Source organism: Lampris incognitus, chromosome 3 (genome assembly GCF_029633865.1).
Source record: "Lampris incognitus isolate fLamInc1 chromosome 3, fLamInc1.hap2, whole genome shotgun sequence".
Lineage (NCBI taxonomy): Eukaryota > Metazoa > Chordata > Actinopteri > Lampriformes > Lampridae > Lampris > Lampris incognitus.
In genome coordinates, this window is record NC_079213.1 from 111,368,927 (window position 1) to 111,390,719 (window position 21,793).

General features: G+C 45.9%; 1 protein-coding gene across 2 annotated transcripts; it reads left to right on the forward strand.

Annotated features, from left to right (window-relative positions):
* The first annotated feature begins 871 nt into the window (after window positions 1–871).
* On the forward strand, window positions 872–19,672 carry cp (ceruloplasmin). 2 transcript variants are annotated; one of them, XM_056276021.1, is made up of 24 exons: window positions 890–1,421; window positions 2,368–2,612; window positions 3,807–4,019; window positions 4,385–4,558; window positions 5,419–5,510; window positions 6,359–6,521; window positions 7,291–7,429; window positions 7,731–7,870; window positions 8,514–8,654; window positions 9,445–9,489; window positions 10,267–10,481; window positions 10,616–10,766; window positions 11,075–11,287; window positions 12,550–12,757; window positions 13,560–13,699; window positions 13,963–14,091; window positions 15,437–15,543; window positions 15,690–15,745; window positions 16,210–16,281; window positions 16,704–16,795; window positions 16,958–17,097; window positions 17,823–17,879; window positions 19,239–19,344; window positions 19,587–19,672. In XM_056276021.1, the coding sequence occupies exons 1-24, from the start codon at window positions 1,228–1,230 to the stop codon at window positions 19,610–19,612; spliced, it is 3,258 nt and encodes a 1,085-aa protein (XP_056131996.1). In that variant the 5' UTR covers window positions 890–1,227; the 3' UTR covers window positions 19,613–19,672. The 2 variants fall into 2 exon arrangements, 1 of the variants encoding a protein (XP_056131996.1); XR_008809985.1 differs by lacking the exons at window positions 16,210–16,281; window positions 16,704–16,795; window positions 16,958–17,097; ... (1 more) ...; window positions 19,239–19,344; window positions 19,587–19,672 and having other exon boundaries at window positions 872–1,421; window positions 13,963–14,128; window positions 15,690–15,708.
* Window positions 19,673–21,793: the final 2,121 nt, after the last annotated feature.

A 21,793-nucleotide genomic window follows, 5' to 3' on the forward strand; every position in this document is an offset into this window, starting at 1 on the left:
GTCACTGTTGATGAAAAAAAGCAAGTAATCAGATTACATACAGACCGGCATTCTTTTGAAAGAAAAAATGGATGATTACTGATGCGAAAAAGTTGTTTAGGTTTTAGTGCCGTGAAAGCACACTATTGTTTAATGAATCTTGAATTAATGATAACCATTCCATTTGTTTGTATGGAATAAACTCTCATAATTTTTTATAGATATCGGAGGCAGTAAGGGCGTACCCAGAAGAAAGTATGACTATTTATTGGACTGATCTATTGGAGTATTGACTGTAGATGAAAGCAGGGCTGCAGTTTGAAAAAAACTCCTTGCAGACCTAAACTGCAATATTGATCAGCTCGAAAGCCAAGTTGGGTCAAGGCAGTTCATTTATACAGCACATTTAAAACCTTCAAAGTGCTATAGAGTCATGTCTGGGCATTCATCACAGCCATTCAACAACGCTTTTAGGCCAATCTTTAGGACTATACAAATAAAGATAGAATTAAATTTGACTATTTGCATTGCAGCTGACAGATCTGATGATCAGCATCAGTCCTATATCGACCAGGTTGGATCTCTCAGCTGGTTTCTAAAACACGGAAACTAACCTCAGGCATTTCCACACCTTTAAAGTGATGGATTTTAAATATTCCCGATAGCAATGAAACCTAACACGGAGGAATCCCATGTAGTCGGGTGGCACATTTGTAAAATGTTAGATTTTATGTTATTGAGCAAGTGCAACCTTTTACCTCAGAAGCCGTCATGTGAATTCCATGCCTCTGATTGGCTGATTCAACCTGTCATTCAAACCCTGGCTGTCGGGTGATGTGATTCATCAGCCCTGCTTGGCTGTTTGTACCTGTCAGTTAGGAGAGAGTATAAAGACTGAGAGGGCTCTTTCTAAAGGCCCTGAGACAGACTGACAGACAGACCTGCAACCAGCGTTTGTTTGTCTGTTATTTTCAACCGTTGTCATCAGGTGGTGGCTTGGGCAAACAACACATACAGAAGGACAGCCTTTGGGAACTGTGGGAGCAAAGACTGTTATTTATCCCCTTCTGATTGTTGCCTATTGGTGCTTCTTTGTTTGCGGAGTGCTAATTTTAGTATTATCCTTGTCTCTTCTAGATGTCGTTTTAGAAAGCAAATCCACCAGCTCCTGTGTGGTTTTGGTTTGGCGCTGAATTGGTTCATATTTTTTACCGGTTTGAATTGAAGTGCCAGTCGTGGTCCGTCACAATGTGTGGCGCTGCAGGGTTAAAGTCGGGGACAGGGTTCGGGTCGGAGTTGCGGCTGTTGCTGTTGCTGTGTTGCACAGCGGCGTGTGTGTCCGGGGCAAGAAGAGAGTTTTTTATCAGGATAGAGGAAACACAGTGGAATTACGCTCCATCTGGGATGAACCTCATAAAAAACCTCACACTGCAGCAGGACAAGTGAGTAGAACATACCCCCCCCCCCCATACACACACACACAGCATACTGTACATTATACATGGCAAAAGATTACTTGAAAAGAAAATGTGGGCATATTTGTTTAAAATATGCCCACATATGTATATATTGTATAAAATGCACATAAATACACGTCTGTTTTATGAAGATACAGTTCAACAATATTATCAGGCAAGAATTTTCACTGTTCATTGTGGCTGCCTTTCTTTCTCTCGTGTAGGCAACGTGTTTACACTGTCAAGTGATGAGGCTTACTTAAAAGTTAGTCTTTCTCCTCGTCAGTCTTTTCCTGTCTTTTTTCTCTCTGCTTCCATCGCCCCTTGTTTACGCCTGTCTCCATGTGTCTCACTGGCTCTTCGTTTTGTTCTCCCTCTAACTCTCTCTCTCTCTCTCTCTCTCTGTGTGTGATAGATAGATAGATAGATAGATAGATAGATAGATAGATAGATAGATAGATAGATAGATAGATAGATAGATAGATAGATAGATAGATAGATAGATAGATAGATAGATAGTCAGTTCCAGTAAGACTGTAGTAATGATGTAATGCTACAGGCTAACCATTGCTGTAAAACCATGGACTACTGAATGTTTGCTAACTTCTGCCTCTTCATGTAATGAAATGTCCTGCTTTCTTTTGTTATTTCCCTTTTTTTTCTCTCATTGTGAATATCTGAGGCCATGTATATGTTTATGTTCATCTGAATATAATCTACATGATTGTTAATCATCTATTTTAAGGACCCTCCCTTGACGGTATTTTTGCTGATGATGTTTTTGCACCTCATAGATTGTATTTCATCGTTATCTGTATTGTATTTTATACCTTATTCCACTTATATATTTTGCACTCCCCCCCTTCTCCCTCTCTCTCTCTCTCTCTCTCTCTCTCTCTCTCTCTCTCTCTCTCTCTCTCTCTGTCCACAGAGAAGCCTCGGTCTTTATGGCGCGTGGTCCCCAGCGAATCGGTTCCATCTATAAGAAAGCTGTGTATAAGCAGTACAGTGACGCCACTTACAGGACGGAGGTGGTGAAACCACAATGGATGGGTTACCTGGGACCCCTGATATCAGCTGAGGAGGGAGACACAGTAGTGGTTCATCTGAGGAATATAGCATCCAGACCTTACAGCATACATCCCCATGGACTCAATTACAGCAAGAGCAATGAAGGTGAGGGCGAAACAGACAGACAGACATACAGACAGATAGATAGGTACTGCATGTACACACACACACACACACCAAATAACAAATCTGAGTTTGTAATGTTTTCCGATGCTGTAAAATGTGTGTTTACATCAGTAATGCTTAGAAAGATTGTATTAAATCCAGCCATATTTTCAATTATGATCAGCTGAGAAAGACTCAAAATAATAATCAAACTCTCCAATTGTATATTTCAATATACCTCAGTTTTATATGGCCAAATAAATCACAGGTTGGCATTTTAACCTGGTACCATTCAGGGCGCTCGGGTAGCATAGCGGTCTATTCCGTTGCCTACCAACACAGGGATCCCGGTTCGAATCCTCGTGTTACCTCCAGTTTTGTCGGGCGTCCCTGAAGACACAATTGGCCGTGTCTGCAGGTGGGAATCTGGATGTGGGTATGTGTCCTGGTCGCTGCGCTAGCGAGGTTCCTCTGGTAGGTCGGGGTGCCTGTTTGGGGGAGGGGGAACTGGGGGGAATAGCGTGATCCTCTCATGCGCTACGCCCCCCTGGTGAAACTCCTCACTGTCAGGTGAAAAGAAGCAGCTTGCGACTTCACATGTATTGGAGGAGAAATGTGGTAGTCTGCAGCCCTCTCCGGATCGGCAGAGGGAGCGGAGCAGAGATTGGATGGCTCGGAAAGAGTGGGGAGAAAAGAGGGGGAAATAAAAAAAACCAAAAAAAATTACAAAAGCACTCGGCCAGCTCCTTGCAGAGGTCTGGAGCTGTGGGGCCACGAATCAGCTACTTTGTTTAAAGCTGCGATCCTTAATCAGAAATGTTAACATGTCCTGATACCAAAATACAGGATTGGAACCTACTACCACTCCCAAATTGATTGAGAGGTGTCTTGATACAAAGACACACACACACACACACACACACACACACACAGCAGCAAGCCGAAAGGCTCGGAAGAGCGTGGTAGTTGGCCAGGTACAATTGGGGAGAAAAGGGGGGGGGGTATTCCCCATTCAAAAACCCATGCAGGCATTACCTGGTCATATGATACTTCAGGTAAGTTGAAATATTACACGTCACTTTTACAAGAAATTGTTTCAATATATTTGTCCATTTGATCCAACACCTGTGTGTGTGTGTGTGTGTGTGTGTGTGCGCATCCCTATATATCTGTATACGGCTCTATCCCCTATAGGAGCCCTGTATCCTGACGGAACCGGTCCGGAGCAAAAACATGATGATTCAGTGGCTCCTGGGAAAACCTTAACATATGTGTGGACCCTGCCGGTGTCCCACAGCCCTGCAGCAGAGGACAGTAACTGTATCACCAGATTTTACCACTCTCACGTCATGGCCAACATGGACATCGCCTCAGGACTGATAGGACCAATTGTCACCTGTAAGCGAGGTAGTGGGTCCTTTTTATGACATTTCATTGACCCGTAGTATCAGAACATGTGTACCTGTGTGATTCGGTTTTACCTCAACAGACATAACTATGCAGATACATTGCATTTAACTGCCAATCATATCGCTTGGGGGATAGAAAGAATCTCCAAATGTAAACAAAGGGTTCACCCCACTACCACACTACAGGATTGGATTCGAACCTCCAGTTGCTCCCAAATTGATTGACCGGTCTCTTAATACATGGACTAACACTTAACAACAACTAAATCAGAAGTTCTAATGTTTTCTAATGTTGTGAGAGGTTTGTTAACAAATATACCTCAGTTTTATATCTTCTCTAGTGTCTTTCCCTTTCTGGTGTAGGAACTCTGGATGTACATGGAGACAAGACAGCAGACTACCTGTACGTTCTGCTCTTCATGGTATCAGATGAGAACTCAAGCTGGTACCTAGACGACAACATCAGGGCGTACATCACCAGCCCCGCCACAAACCTGAAGGAGGACGAGGATTTTATAGAAAGTAACAAGATGCATGGTGAGGAAGGCATAGTCTCTCTCTCTCTCTCTCACACACACACACACACACACATAAATACAGAATGTTTCATGGATGCAATTAAAGGTCACAGGGACTAGTGTAATGCTAAGTTTTCATATCAGACAAAGTTTCTGTTTTGTCTCAAACGCTTAAGCATGTGTAGACAGACGGCTGCACCACCCATTGAGTCAATTCAAAAGTTAGCTCCTTAATTGAGTGAGCAGAACATTGAGCTATGCTGATTTATTCAACTTGTTACACACACACACACACACACACACACACACACACACACACACACACACACAACTACAAACAGCTAGTCCACTCACAAATCGATCAAACAAGATTGAATCGGTTCATCTGGATACAACGTTTATTGACAGACACGTTTCGTCACTCAACTGACATCTTCAGTCTAAACTGACTGCAGGTATCCCCACCCTTATAAACAACACAATACAATACAGTTGCCTAACGACCGAAACCATCAACCAGTTACACATCTGTTGCCATCTTACAGTGCTGTGATTGCAACATTCACTAATCCTCTGTGAATAGTACACATGGCCTTTGAAACTCTAGTTAATGGTCACACCCATATTTGCATACAAAACTGGTCGTTGGTTTTGGTCGTTAGGCACTGTATTGTACTGTATTGTTTATAAGGGTGGGGATGCCTGCAGCCAGTTGAGACTGAAGATGTCACTGAGCTGAGTGATGAAACCTATCTGTCAGGAAACATTGTATCCAGATGAACTGATCAACCTTCTTTAATTTTCTTACCTGGATTATTGAGCATGCATCAAGACACTCACAAATAGAATTATTCCTTTAACCTTGGACGTCTGTTGCAGGTATAAATGGTTTTGTGTACGGTAACCTGCCTGGACTGAGCATGTGCCAAGGCAACAAGATCCATTGGCATTTGATTGGCATGGGCAATGAGGTAACTAATGACTTTTCAGAACAATATTTTTTAGGGTTTGCGATGCATACAGCAGTGCAGAGTGACTTGCTAACTTAATCGAAGGTGCTACATGTAAATCATTTAGCTTTCTGGTAGCATGATATAACTCTTAAATATCAGCAGGGGTTCCTGAATGGCACTGATTGAAACCAAGTAAAGCACTTGGAAATGTAAGCATTCCTGCAGCACTGAGTACATATAATGTGTATTCCTCCTCTGCACCATGTCATAGGTATTGTGTATGATTCTGTCATATAGGTTGTATTCTCTTACTGCACACGGGTTAGAAGGTAGTATACACTACAGCGCTTCTGGAAATTCTTAGTATCACAAATCTGACTGCCGGGTGTCCGGGCAACATAGCAATCTATCCCGTTACCTACCAACACGAGGATCGGCGGTTCGAATCCCCGTGTTACCTCCGGCTTGGTCGGGCGTCCCTACAGACACAATTGGCTGTGTCTGTGGGTGGGAAGCTGTACGTGGGTATGTGTCCTGGTTGCTGCACTAGCGCCTCCTCTGGTTGGTCGGGGCGCCTGTTCGGGGGGGAGGGGGAACTGGGGGGATAGTGTGATCCTCCCACGCGCTACGTCCCCCTGGTGAAACTCCTCACTGTCAGGTGAAAAGAAGCGGCTGGCGACTCCACATGTCAGAGGAGGCATGTGGTAGTCTGCAGCCCTCCTCGGGTCGGCAGAGGGGGTGGAGAAGTGGCTGGGACAGCTCAGAAAATAGGGTAATTGGCCAAGCACAACTGGGGAGAGAAAAAAAAAAGAAAAAAAGAAAAAAAACAACAACAAAAAACAAATCTGACTGCCTTCAACTGACAGGTGGACATCCATTCGGTACACTTCCACGGCCAGATCCTGACCAATCAGAAATACCATACAGATACGGTCAGCCTTTCCCCCGCCTCCTCCACAGCTGTAGAAATGATTGCTGACAACCCTGGAAACTGGTTGTTGTCATGTTCCATCAACGATCACCTAACGGGTAAACAGCACACTCTTTCACACAGAAACACAAACCCTGACATTTATATAACACATATGGGCAACTACAAGCACAAAGACACATACAATGTATTGCACAGTACACAGCCTGGGCCACTGACTGTTATCCTGCACTGTAAAGAATTATGTAAAGGATTAGTTTAATGAGTTTCCTGCGTAGGGTGTCTGGGCTCAGCCTTAGAGATAGGGTGAGGAGCTCAGACATCGGGAGGGAGCTCGGAGAAGAGCCGCTGCTCCCTCGTGTCAAAAGGAGCCAGTTTAAGTGGTTCGGGCATCTGATTAGGACGCCTCACGCGAGCCCTCCTTTGGAGGTTTACCGGGCACGCCCAACTGGGAGGAGACCCCGGGGTAGACCCAGAACTTGCTGGAGGGACTACATGTCCAATCTGGCCTGGGAACGCCTTGGGACCCCCCAGGAGGAGCTGGAGGGCGTTGCAGGGGAGAGGGAGGTCTGGGGTGCCCTACTTAGCTTGCTGCCACCGCGACCCGACCCCGGAGAAGCGGCTGATGATGAATGAATGAATGAATGCAAAGAATTTGAGCTCGCTGGCTTCATAGTTCAGAAATTTCAGATTTACGCAAACTCTTCAAATGCCGCCGCAGAACAGTTATGAGGCCATTACCTCCTGTTTGGTTTCCCATGGTAACCATTTTAGTTTGGCATGTTTAGATCACCATTTTTGTTGTGTAATTACAGTGTGATGATGTTAAAGAGCTCTACAGTTTTGTGTCTTTATGGTCCCCTCCAGCGGGTATGGACGCTATATTTGAGATCAAGAAGTGTTTTCCTAACGTCCATAAGCCACGCCCACATGGTGAGCTGAGAGAGTTCTTCATCGCTGCTGAAGAGGAGGTCTGGGACTATGCTCCTACACAGCCCTCTGATGGGTAATTAACCGTAAACACACACACACACACACACACAAATATACTCATACATTCACAAAGCCAATGGACAGGTACACACACACACGCACACAAAAACATATAAGACAGGGTAGCAAACAGACGGGTTAGACACAAAACAACACAAACTTAAGTTCAGGTATGGGTGTACATAATAAAAATACAATTTTTTTTCAATGACTGTAAACTAATTGTGTGTGTGTGTGTGTGTGTGTGTGTGTGTGTGTGTGTGTGTGTGTGTGTGTGTGCGTGTGTGTGTGTGCATTTACACTCATATCTGCAGTGAGGCTGAAAGGTATATTACTAAAGGTCCAAACCGTATTGGAAGTCGCTATAAAAAGGTTCGCTATGTAGAATACGTGGACGGCACCTTTATCACTAAGATGCTACGCAGCCCGGAGGAGCAACATCTTGGAATCCTGGGTAATGTAGGCCAGGTTATTAGAGTTGGCATGGACACTGTTTTTACGAAAACACCAAGTTTAATTCCTCATCCTGTTGGACAAACAACAAACTCTCTCGCCGTCCTTCTCTTCGTGTCTGTGTTCTGTGTACCTGAATTTCTGTGTGCGCTCGTCTTTTTCACTGCATGTATTAATGTGTGCCTCCGGGTATATTAGAGTTATTACAAGTATATTAGAGGGACAGCTCAGGTTGGACGGTTTGGAGACAAGGCAAGAGAGGTGAGATTGAGATGGTTTGGACATGTGTGGAGGAGAGATGCTGGGCATATTGGGAGAAGGATGCTGAATATGGAGCTGCCAGGGAAGAGGAGAAGAGGAAGGCCAGAGAGGAGGTTTATGGATGTGGTGAGGGAGGACATGCAGGTGGCTGGTGTGACAGAGGAAGATGCAGAGGACAGGAAGAGATGGAAACGGATGATCCGCTGTGGCGCCCCCCTAATGGGAGCAGCCGACAGTAGTAGTAGTAGTAGTAGTAGTAGTATTGTGTGCCTCCATGCATTTGTGTCGACTTGGCCATCTGCCTGTCTGTTGGTTGTTTGTCTGTCCATTTGTTGTCTGCCTGTCTGTGTGTCTCTCATTTGCTGTGTGTGCTTGTGCTGTAGGCCCAGTGCTGCGTGCTGAGGAGACAGACACTATAAGGGTGGTTTTTAAGAACAAGGCCAGTCGGCCTTACAGTATACAACCACACGGTGTCCAGTATAGCATCGAACAAGATGGAACGCTCTATCACAATGAACTGGAAGGTTAATGCACACACACACACACACACACACACACACACACACACACACACACACACACACACACACACACACACACACACACCGTATTTCTATAGTTGTGAGGACCCTCATTGACTACAGTCATTCCTTAGTCCTTGACCCCAAGGTCAGCCATCAGAACTACACACCCTAAGATTAACCCTTATCCTGACCTTAACCTAATCCTAATTCTAACCTGGTTCAAATTTAGTCTTAACAAATACAGATAAACAAGAAAAAACACACACACAGGGGTGTCCGGGTGGCGTAGTGGTCTATTCTGTTGCCTACCAATACGGGGATCGCCGGTTTGAATCCCCCGTGTTACCTCCGGCTTGGTCGGGGTGTCCCTACAGACAATTAGCCGTGTCTATGGGTGGGAAGCCGGCTGTGGATATGTGTCCTGGTTGCTGCACTAGCACCTCTTCTGGTCAGTCGGGGCGCCTGTTTAGGGCGGGGGGCAGGGGGGAATAGCGTGATCCTCCCATGTGCTTATGCCCCCCGGCGAAACTCCTCACTGTCAAGTGAAAAGAAGCGGTTGGTGACTCCACTTGTATGGGAGGAGGCGCGTGGTAGTCTGCAGCCCTCCCCGGATCAGCAGAGGAGGTGGAGCAGTGATCGGGACAACTCGGAAGAGTGGGGTAATTGGTTGGATACAAATGGGGAGAAAAGGGACACACACACACACGCACACAAAAGCTAATTCTAAGATATCTCATCTTTTTTGATACTTCTTCTGGTCTCTTTATCTTCAACTTTTGCTTTTCTCCAGAGTCCTACACAGAAAAGAAACTGCGTGAGCTGAAGAGACTACCCAGTGAGTTGAAAAATATAAATAAGTAAGACCTGCCATTGTCTCTAGAGTCCCAGACAGTGGTTATTTCTGGAGACCATGTTGGCATTATAATTCGGTGTCATGGCTTTTGCTTTGTATCAAGTAATTTATATCTATTTTAGGTAAAACAAAATAAAAGAGCAGTTGTACTGAATATATGGACAGACAGAGTGGTAAACATAAATATAAAGGGGTACATCTCACATCCAGACCATGTTCTTAAAGCTAGCCGTTCACAATTTTACATATATTTGGTCTTTGCAGTCAAAAAGAATTAGCTGTTCAGTACCTAACCAAGAGAACCAATGATGCAAGCAGATATTTTCGTCTAATTTTATTACACGGATCTTACAAAGTAAGATGAGTTTAATAAAATTACACTGTAAAATATCTGCTATAATAGATATTTTTATATTGAGTAATAATTATAATTCTAATATAACATATACTTATATATATATTATTAATGAATTGATTATATTATATTAATATTAATAAATGAATGATAAATCTAAAATATTTGATGAATGATGAAACGTTTCTGTCAGTAAACGTTGTGTCCAGATGAACTGATTCAACTTTCTGGGATTTCTTTACCTTGATTATTGAGCATGCATCAAGACATCAGATTACATGCTTGCTGTCTTCTGTCTGGCTTAAGGGAGAGTTTATATGAATGCTGAGTGCACTAAAAAATGAAAAATAGTTATATGTCATAAACGCTGCCATTATTAACTTGATTCATTATTCCTTATCCAGAGATTGTAACACCTCCTCCAGCTGCTCTGGTCCAACCGGGGACTGTGTACACCTATGAGTGGGTGGTACCCGTGGGTGCCGGTCCAGTGGACGGGGAGGCAGACTGTCTGAATTATCTCTATTACTCTGGAGTGGACCAAGTGAAAGATACCAACTCGGGACTGGTTGGACCTTTGCTCGTCTGTAGACCCAGAGCGCTGAAGAAAGGGGCACAGGTGAGGAAAGTATGGAGGGTGCTGAGAGAGAGCACTTAAATTTAAATTTTCTGTTTGTTCTCTCTCCCTGACTTTCATATTTCTCTCTCTCTCTCCCTCTCTACCAATATTATCTCTCCTTTCCCCTCCTGTAGAAGAACTATGACAAGGAGTTCCATCTTTTGGCCACAGTGTTTGATGAGAACCTCAGTTGGTATCTGGATGACAACATCAAGGCCTACACCACTGCCCCCACTACTGTTGACAAAGATGATGAGAACTTTATGGAGAGCAACAAGATGCACGGTAAGGAGAAGGTACCCACACACACACACATCTGAATTTAAACCATTTATCCATTTATCTTAACAGAATTTATGCATGGAATAATCATTTCATTCAATACTGGGAGTCTCCAAGATGTTGGACAGTCGGATTGTGGACCCGGACATTTTTATATGAGGCCGCCAAAGGCTATACAGGACTCACATTACACTGGGCAGGATAGGACAGAGAACAGAGCAAGAAAATCTTACTGAATGTTTTATTATGCTGTATTCAAGCTTTTTCGAAATGAATGTTTGTGGGTCCCCCCCCCCCTCTTTTCCCTTAAGCTATCAACGGCTATGTGTATAGGAACCTTCCAGGCCTGTCTATGTGTAAAGGGAACAAAGTAACGTGGCACCTGTCAGGACTCGGATCGGAGACGGACATCCACGGTCTCTATTTCCATGGCAACCGTTTCCTCTATCACCAGACCCGACGGGACAGCATCAGTGTCTTCCCGCATGTCTCCCACACAGTCACAATGGAGCCAGACAGCATGGGTACACACACGCACGCACACACACACACACACACACACACAACTTACACAGCATGGTTGACCGCAGGGCTCGCACGTGTTTCTAGTCTAAAGGGAATGAAACCAAAATGGTCAATCTGAATACAGTAATATTTAGTGTCGAACGCAAGCATGCATGTGCATAACATCATCTATTTTCAGAGCACTGTGTCGAGTCAACCCCAAAAAGTCACCTGTTGGGTGATATCCAGTGACTTATTTGCATCTGTCCATTTTACATGTTGTCGGGGTCGAAATATATGTGAATGACGCGACAGGGTCTAAGAATGGTGGCTGCTGTCCATTGTACAGAATGTAATTATGACTGTAAAGCCCTCTGGAACTAAATTGTGATTTAGGGCTTTTCAAATAAATCTGACTTGACTTGGCCCTGATGTAATAGTCATAGCACCAGAATACCATATTAGAGAAGTAAAATAAAATGATAGTTTAGAATGAAGCATAATTTTAACCAGTTGCAGCTTAAAGTATTAATATCTATCGTAAAGTTGAGTACCTCCTAAAATTAGCCCAGGCAAAATGTGGGTATCTGCAATTTTGGTTAAAGCTTTTCTTTTATGTACTAGTATATACGATATACTAGCAATTTCCGCAGCGGACCTGTATAACCTCTGTGGTACACAATCTTTCAGATGCCCAGGCCCTAAATAAAAAAAAATAGCGTCTGGGTAGCATAGCGGTCTATATCTGTTGCCTACCAACAGGGTGATCGACGGTTCGAATCCCCGTGTTACCTCCGGCTTGGTCGGGCTTCCCTACGGACACAATTGGCTATGTCTGCGGGTGGGAAGCCGGATGTGGGTGTGTGTCCCGGTCGCTGCACTAGCGCCTCTTCTGGTTGATCGAGGCACCTGTTCAGGGGAGAGGGGGAACTGGGGGGAATAGCGTGATCCTCCCACGCGCTACATCCCCCTGGTGAAACTCCTCACTGTCAGGTGAAAAGAAGGGGCTGGTGACTCCACGGGTATCGGAGGAGGCATGTGGTAGTCTGCAGCTCTCCCGGGGTTGGCAGAGGAGTTGGAGCAGCGACCAGGACAGCTTGGAAGAGTGGGGTAATTGGCCAAATACAATTGGGGAGGGGGAAAAGGGGGGACCCCCCCCCCCCCAAAAAAAGAAAATCCCTACAAGACAGATTTTCTGCCTTGGTTTTAGTCTAGTTTTTGGTTGGTTTACTTATATCAATGTCAGTGCATGCTGCATGAAATATATGTGTGTGTGTTTCAGGTCAGTTTGAAGTGGTTTCCACTACAGTGAACGACTATCAGGGCGGCATGCGAGCTAACTATTCAGTGCAGAAATGCAGCGTGTTTCAGCGTCAGGGTGAGACCATGCTCCATTCTAAAACGTACTATGTCGCTGCAATGGAAATGGACTGGGACTACTCTCCGAACCGAACCTGGGAGACTGGGCTGTACCATACGCTGACTAATAGGTAACCGACACACATACACACACACACACACACACTTGCTTGCTTGCTGGTTGTCCATCGTGCCCGATGATGACCATCTTCTTCTATTTGTGGGTCCTTTGAGGACTCAGATAGCAGAAGATACCTGCGCAGAGATGGTTTTTAAAGTGGCATGGGGGGTGCGCTTCTCCCAACGCCACATGACCTGATTGTAGAGGAGATGGTTCCGATGGCAAGGGGGATCCCTAGACGACCGGCACCTCCACACAACTGCAGGGGGCTGCCGGAAATCCGGTTTTTCGGAAACCGCCTCAAAGCGTGCCGCCACAGTTTGCTTTTTTGTTGGGGTAAGCTCCCTTAGCCTTATGTCTTCCAGACTCACCCACAAGGCAGCGGGGCAGTAGTTGATAGGTGCCAGGGCGTGTCAACCAGGGTGGGCCTGCACACCATATCTCTGGGGCCCACTGCTGCTCCGAGATCCCCTGCCAAGTTAGCCTGGGGCCGCAAGACCCCAGTTACCATGTGTGGCCACGGGGAGGCCTGGCAGGAGTCTTGGTGAGGGAGAGGCTATGTACTGCGGCAGCAAGCTAAGGGCAGGAAGGACACAAGCGGGTTGGAAGAACACATGCGCCTTCCCTCCAACTACACACTGCTGCACTAGATGCATCACAACACCCTGTGTGTATGTACACACACACACACACACACACGAACATAACAGAAAAACCCATCATAATTTCCTTGTATACACCTTTCAGTCTCTCTCTCTCTCTCTCTCTCTCTCTCTCTCTCTCTCTCTCTCTCTCTCTCTCTCTCTCAAAAGTCCTGGTAGAGTCTTTTTAGACAAGCAGGACGGGTTTATAGGGTCTCGCTATAAGAAAGTGGTCTACCGCCAGTTCACCAATGACAAGTTCACAACGCAGGTGGCGAGACCAGCTGATATGGAACACCTTGGAATTATGGGTATGTTGAGTGATCACAAAGTCACATGTCATGTACAAAAGCGACAGCATTTGCAGAAACAAACTACCTAGCTTAAATAGTGTAAAATAAAATAAAAAAAATTCAGCACAGCATCATAACAAACAACAAACACTTTTATCAGCTCTACAAATTCTGCATGGTTCAAACTGTTTAACTTGGAGTAGCGGCTTGATTGGTTTGGTAAGAAGATAATGCAATAACCTAAAATACCAATCTCCACCTCTGTCCTCCCTCCTCTCCAGGTCCAATGATCCATGCTGATGTGGGGGATAGGGTGAAGGTGGTTTTCAAGAACATGGCTTCCCGGCCTTATTCCATCCATGCCCATGGAGTCAAGACAGAAAGCCCAGATGTCTTCCACACACCACCTGGTACGGCAGACAGCTGACATAGTGGACAAGTAGACTGGTGAATACACAGGCATAACGAGTCAGCGCCGGGCCCCGATGCAAGATGGTGACTGGGGGCCCCGGCCTGCCCATCGTGATCAGACATAACATAACATCACGTCAGTAGGGAATGAAAGAAGTGAAAGGACACAGCTTTAAAATGACCAGTAACAGCGAAATGCACAACACCGTTGATGCCTAAAAGAAATTATTACTAGAAGACTGCCATGCTATAGAAGAGGAGTCATAATAGCGAGCCGAGATAGTGATAGACTAGCCTACTTAACAAAATCTGGTGTAGGAGCACCATAACAGATGAAAACATAATCAGTGATGGTGCACCTTTACATAGATGTAAACATAATCGGTGACAGTGCACCTTTACACAAATGAAAACATAATCGGCGATGGTGCGCCTTTACACAGATGAAAACAATCAGTGATGGCGCACCTTGACAAAGATGAAAACATAATCGTGACAGTGCACCCGCACATTGACGGCATTATTCACGTCTGCTCATAGGCCTTATAAACACAAAACACAAGTGTGTAGGTTGATGATTAGTCAAATAAATAATAAATAAGTTCTACTTACATGATAGGCACACTGTCTGGGCTTTTCACTGTGCAAAGTCTTGACACTTCGCCAGCTAGCAAATTCTTCTGTGTGGATTTTGCTATGCAATAGTACACATGTCCATAATTAAGTGCAGGCACACTTTGCACATTTTTGATCATGCCTTATACCTTAGACTCGGTGTTGCAGGCCCCAATGCAATACCTGCATATATGATAGTTTTGCCTCTGGGTGAATATACAGACAAACGCCTAGATAAAACCCATCATGCTGTTTCTTGGTAGTGTTGAAAGATTTCCAAAACTACCACTTCTTTCCCTTTGTGAAACAGTGTCTGTTTCTCTGTGGATTCCACCACGTCTCGTATTATGCTAATACATAGCTTTCTGTTTTATGATTGGAAAACAATCTTGTCTGAATGGAAACTTTTGAGGGAGTGTCTGAACACAGCAACATCAACAGTTCAGACTCTAGTTTTACGGCCTCGTTTTACACGGCTGAAATGTGTTTAACCCGAAGGTTTTCTGTTTCTAAAACACTACAAGTCTTTCTCCCGCTTTCACCACAAACACACCGTTCACAAATGTACTATTTGTCGTTCTCTTACCTTCACAATTAGCCCAATGCTTGCAAAGAAAAGTCTGATTACTGTATGGTCCTTACCGGTCAGTCATTCTGTCCATCAAACTGTCTATGAATTACCTGTCTTTCTCCAAACCAACTGGCTGTCTCTCTGTCTGCCTCTACCAGGTCAGACCCATACTTACACTTGGTATGTCACGAAGACAGCGGGACCAACCCCCGAGCAAGAGGAGTGTTCTGTTGGGGCATACTACTCTACCGTTGATGTTGTTAAGGTACACACAAACACACACACACACACACACACACACACACACACACACACACACACACACACACACACACATTTACTGTGTTGCCATAGGTTTATTCCAATAAGCTCATCTTAACGTGTGGCATGTCGTTGTTTGTTGTTTTCCAGGATCTGTACAGTGGTTTGGTTGGTCCATTGGTAATCTGTCGCCGTAGCTGGGCCAGGTGAGTGGTTCTGCACTAATATTGAATTCACATTACTCTGAATTACTGCACCTTGTTACCTGCTGATGAGCTGTCCAATATTTGCACTGTTTCAGTTCCTATGTATGTGTGTGTGTGTGTGTGTGTGTGTATGCATGTATGTGTGTGTGTATCTAGTACCTATCTATCATTTATAACATACATATGGAATATGAACTGAAATGCGTGTTTGTTAGGTGCACCGCCTGCATTCACACAAGTAGTACACAGCAGCGTGTCATGTGACTCGTGTGTCACGTGACTGTGGTGTGTGGTATGAATCAGGCGGACCGGCGTTTCTAGCGTCAGGTGCAGTATGTCATACAGAATGCAATTCTTTAGGTGCTTTTACCAGGAAACGTGCACAGACGCACACACAGACACACACATGCAGTGAGCTGTCATGTGTTGCACATGTTGTGAAATGTTGTATGATGTGTTCCCAGGTCGTTTGGTCTGAAGAAGGAGGTCGAGGAGTTTGCTCTGCTTTTCTTGGTGTTTGACGAGAACGAGAGCTGGTGAGTTCAGACAGTCCACCTCTGACACCAAGTCCTTAACAAACCTGTAAGCCTAACTGGGTCCAGCCGTGTTACTCTAATATTTCACTAGCCTAACACAAAATAAACTGCTTCTTGTTTGGCTGTTTTGTTTTGTTTGTTGTTTTTTTGCATCACATCCCTGGATGGAGTCACAACTTGTGTTGGAGGTCACAACCTTGTTGCACAATAACTATACAGGGAGCTGAGTTGAATTGAACTGAAATTGATTGGTAGGACTAAATGCATTATTTTACCGGGTCCTGCATCATGATGTCAGTCCAATTTCATTTCCATTGATTTTATTTAATTTATTTTTTTGGTGTTTGCGTAATTGGTTGTATTATTAAATAACAGTCGGTGACATTGTCTTTTTCTTTTCATCGTCGTTGTCATGATTCAAGGTATCTTGATGAGAACATCAGGACCAACATCAGGAACCCTTCCAGAAATCTGAAGGAAGATGAAGCCTTTATTGAGAGTAACAAGATGCATGGTAAGGAGTGCACAAACACACACACACACACTCTCTCTCTCTGGTTTGTATTCCAAGTACTTACCTTTTCGTTGTTTAACGTTTAATTCAAACTTGATTTGGTTGTGTGTGTGTGTGTGTGTGTGTGTGTGTGTGTGTGTGTGTGTGTGTGCGCGTGTGCAGGAATTAATGGCTTAGTGTATAGTAACCTGGTTGGTCTGAACATGGAGGTGGGTGATAAGGTGTACTGGTATCTGATGGGAATGGGTAATGACGTGGACATGCACACTGTGCACTGGCACGGCCACACCGTGGAATATAAGGTAACTCACTATACACACACTTGTAGAACATGTGCGCGCACACACACACACACACACACACATTGGACACTTGACACAACTTACCAGTAGTGCGATGACATAGCAGTCATGTGCAATACATGTGCATGAGCAACACCGTGGACAAACAAGAACACACAAAATGCATGTGTGGGCATTCTGGTAGCATGGTGGTCTATTCCGTTGCCTACCAATATGGGGATCACCGGTTCGAATCCCCGTGTTGCCTCCGGCTTGGTCGGGCGTCCCTACAGACACAGTTGGCTGTGTCTGCAGGTGGGAAGCCGGATGTGGGTATGTGTCCTGGTCGCTGCACTAGCGCCTCCTCTGGTCGGTTGGGGCACCTGTTCGGGGGGGGGGAGTGGGAACTGGGGAATAGCGTGATCCTCCCACGTGCTACGTCCCCCTGGTGAAACTCCTCACTGTCAGGTGAAAAGAAGCGGCTGGCGACTCCACATGTATGGGAGGAGGCATGTGGTAGTCTGCAGCCCTCCCCGGATCGGCAGAGGGGGTGGAGCAGAGACCGAGATGGCTCGGAAGAGTTGGGTAATTGGCCGGATACAATTGAGGAGAAAAAGGAAGAAAAGATTAAAAAAAAATGCATGCATGCTCACAGACACACACATGTGCCACATAGGTGCAATACACACTCGTGCTCGCAGTAACGTGCCACACAACTTTCCTTTCCTTTCCTCTCCTCTCTTTAGCTGGGTGGAGGTCGTCATCATACTGATGTCTTTGAACTGTTTCCAGCCACTTTCCAGGTAAAGTCTCATCATCTCCCCGGTAACTCTTTTCCTGCTATTTAGTGGTTAGCGCGGTCGCCTCACAGCAAGAAGGTCCTGGATTTGAGCCCCCAGGGTAGTCCAACCTTGGGGGTCGTCCCGGGTCGTCCTCTGTGTGGAGTTTGCATGTTCTCCCCCTGTCTGCATGGGTTTCCTCCCACAGTCCAAAGACATGTAGGTCAGGTGAATCAGCCGTACTAAATTGTCCCTAGGTGTGACTGTGTGTGTGTGTGTGTGTGTGTGTGTGTTTGTGTGTGTGGAGGGAGGAGGGCCCTGTGATGGACTGGCGGCCTGTCCAGGGTGTCTCCCCACCTGCTGCCAAATGACTGCTGGGACAGGTTCCAGCATCCCACGACCTAAATTTGGGTAAGCGGCTTGGATAATGGATGGATGGTGCAAGTCCTTGAACGTTGGCCGTTTACCTTGTTAATCCTTAAAAGTCCTTGTATTCTTAAAACGCAGAAAACCCCTCATAGATAATTAACAATTGCAATTAAAAAAATGGTGAGACCAGCTATGTTATACGGCCTGGGGACAGTGGCACTGATGAAAAGATAGGAGGTGGAGCTGGAGGTGGCAGGGTTGAAGATGATAAAATTTTCACTGGGAGTGATGAAGAAGGACAGGATTAGTATATTAGAGGGACAGCTCAGGTTGGACGGTTTGGAGACAAAGCAAGAGAGGCAAAATTGAGATGGTTTGGACACTTGTGGAGGAGAGATGCTGGGTATATTGGGAGAAGGATGCTGAATATGGAGCTGCCAGGGAAGAGGAGAAGAGGAAGGCTGAAGAGGAGGTTGATGGATGTGGTGAGGGAGGACATGCAGGTGGCTGGTGTGACAGAGGAAGATGCAGAGGACAGGAAGAGATGGAAACGAATGATCCGCTGTGGCGCCCCCTAACGGGAGCAGTGGCAGCAACACCCTGGACAGGCGGCCAGGCCATCACAGGGACCCCAGACATACACACATTCATACCTAGGGACCATTTAGTACGGCCGATTCACCTAACCTACATGTCTTTGGACTGTGGGAGGAAACCCACGCAGACAGGGGGAGAACATGCAAACTCCACACAGAGGACGATCCAGGACGACCCCCAAGTTCGGACTACCCCGGGGCTCGAGCCCAGAACCTTCTTGCTGTGAGGCGGCAGCGCTAACCACTGCGCCGCCGTGCTGCCCCAGTCGTATTACCTTAGTGGTAAATAAAAACCGTGTGCAGTCTAGGTCTGTAGTGTGGAATCGGAGGAAAACATCTCTCCATGCTCCACACTCAGGCCTGAAGGGCTTCGGCATGACACAAAGACCCCAGAATAAAATGAGACTTTTCTCCCTAGACGGTGAAGATGCGTCCTCAGTTTGCTGGTACCTGGTTTCTCCACTGTCACGTCTCTGATCACATCTCAGCTGGCATGGTGACCCTTTACACTGTGACTGAAAAAGGTGTGTGTGTGTGTGTGTGTGTGTGTGTGTGTGTGTGTGTGTGTGTGTGTGTGTGTGTGTGTGTGTGTGTGTGTGTGTGTTCTTTAACGTTATCTGTTGTAGAGTGGTAAATGTGGGATAGTGTTTGTGGAATACATATGTAAAGAGATGGATAGAGTTAAAAAGAGAGCGAAGCTGAGACATGATGGTGATGGTGATGATGATAGGTTGTGGTACTAATTGTGTTTGTATCTTTTCTGCAGGAAATCGGGGAGGGTTCTTTGGCTAAACGCACACACACACACACACACACACACACATACTGGATAATAAAAGTGACTTCGCATTTCCCCGTCTCCCTACGGTGTGTTCTGGTTCTGACCACGTCAAGGTCCGGCATTAAAACACGTTTGTGTGCCGTTTCATTTGGAAACGCCCGACTCCTGGGTGAAAAAGACTGACGGTTTCTGACAATGGGGGGGGGGGGGACTGGGGGGGGGAGTAGCGTGATCCTACCACGCACTACATCCGCCCCCCCCCCCCCCCCGGTGAAACTCCCGTCAGGTGAAAAGAAGCGGCTGGTGACTCCACCCGCATGGGAGGGGGCGTGCGGTAGTCTGCAGCCCTCCCCGGATCGGCAGAGGGGGGGGTGGGGGTGGAGCAGCAGCGACCGGGTCATGGGCCAAGTACAGCTGGGGAGGAAAAGGGGGTACAACTGGAAGTCTGGCCGGAGAAGTTGGTAGCCATCCCGGTCGTCCGTGACCGTATAAGAGAGATGAATGTGTAGTTTTTGAGTACGTATGAAGAGAGAGAGAGAGAGAGAGGACGGAGGAACCTAAAAATGGATCCGGAACCTTCAGTTCCAGCCGCTGACCACATAATGGTGCTGTAGCTCCATCGGGGCTTGCCTTCCCCTTTCTTTTTGGGAGAATTAAACAGGGCCTTATGGGGGGGGGGGGATGTGGCTGTTGCTGCTTGGAACTGATGGTAGTTAATATAAGAGAAGAAAAGACTCGTACCGGTAAACGACCCGCAGCCATCTGGAGTGGCTTCACAAAGACCCCCCATCGTGCCGTGTCATGGGATGTAGTCGTGTACACGTGGGGAGTTAAACTAGAAGTAAGAAAAGCGGGTACCCAAATAGGTAGTCAAGGACCCATGCACTTTAACCGGGAGTCTGGAAACGGTGGGCCGCTGTCCGGATTAGGGGACCAAAGGGGGGAGGGGGTGGAGGGGGGGGGGGCCCGGCCCTCGCTTCTCAAGATCATTTGCAACGCTGGCCTTGTCTGGCACTTTGTGTGTAACGTGACGGCAACTTTTCAGAAGTCACAGTTGTTTTTTTTACCCTTTCTTGTCCTACGTGTCTTATTCCTTCACGACTTGTGACTATGATGATGGTGGTGGTGATGATGATGATGATGATGATGCACTTCATTGAACATTTTCTTGAGAATTCCTTTTGCAAAAACGCTGCATTACTTCCTGATGTGGGTGTTTTCGTGTCACAGACGTCAGTCTGAGCTGACTGACACCTTCAACTTCTGCAGGCTTCAAAAGGCTTCAAAAGGTTTTAAAAAGGTTTTAAAAAGTGGATTCTGGCAACGGCAATGACTTTTTATATATGTATACACACACACACACACACTCACACACATATATATGTGTGTGAGTGTGTAGCATCATGTTTGATTGGCAGACCCTGGAGACGTGGCCTGACTCATTTTCTTCTTCCCTGGAAGTTTCTGTCTTGGAGGCGGGGTGAAGTGAGGGACTAGACAAGCTCCCCCTGTCGTTTGGAGATGGAAGTGCAGGTGATTCACACGTGTGCGCTGGGTGGATTGTCAGAGCCACCACAGAGGGTGCAGAGAGGCGCTTAAGATGCCTTTGGATCCCAAGTATTGATGTGTTCAGTATTTATGCTGTTTTGACACCCATGCAGCCTAGCTGTACTGTGCATAGCTTGTCTACAAGTATGTATTCATTCTGACAACAACAACAACATAATAGTTTCTTACTGTGAGTTTTGGGATTTAACACAAAATGGAGGTAGAAAGTGTAAAAGGCCATGCATGCTCTGTGACCCTGCCTAAGGTTCTCAATATACCCCCCCCCCCAAAAAAAAGACGTCTCCTAGTTGTGTATTGCTTCTCTCTGCAAAATCTTTGAAAACAACTTTGGTTCGGGGAAAAAGCACCCGGATCTTTACACACAAAACAATCCACAACAGTGCAGTGTTTCTCAGCCCGGTCCTCAAGGACCCCCTATCCTCGAGGACCCCCTATCCTGCAGATTTTCATTGTAACCCTGCATAGGTAGCCCTGCTTTTACTTACTCGACCAATCATCTCGCAGCACTTCATTATGCAAGGTGTGCAAAAATCTGACAACATTCATTGCTGATTGGTTGAATAACTACAAACAGGCGCCTATTCAGGGTTGCAAAGAAAATCTGCAGGATAGGGGGTCCTGGA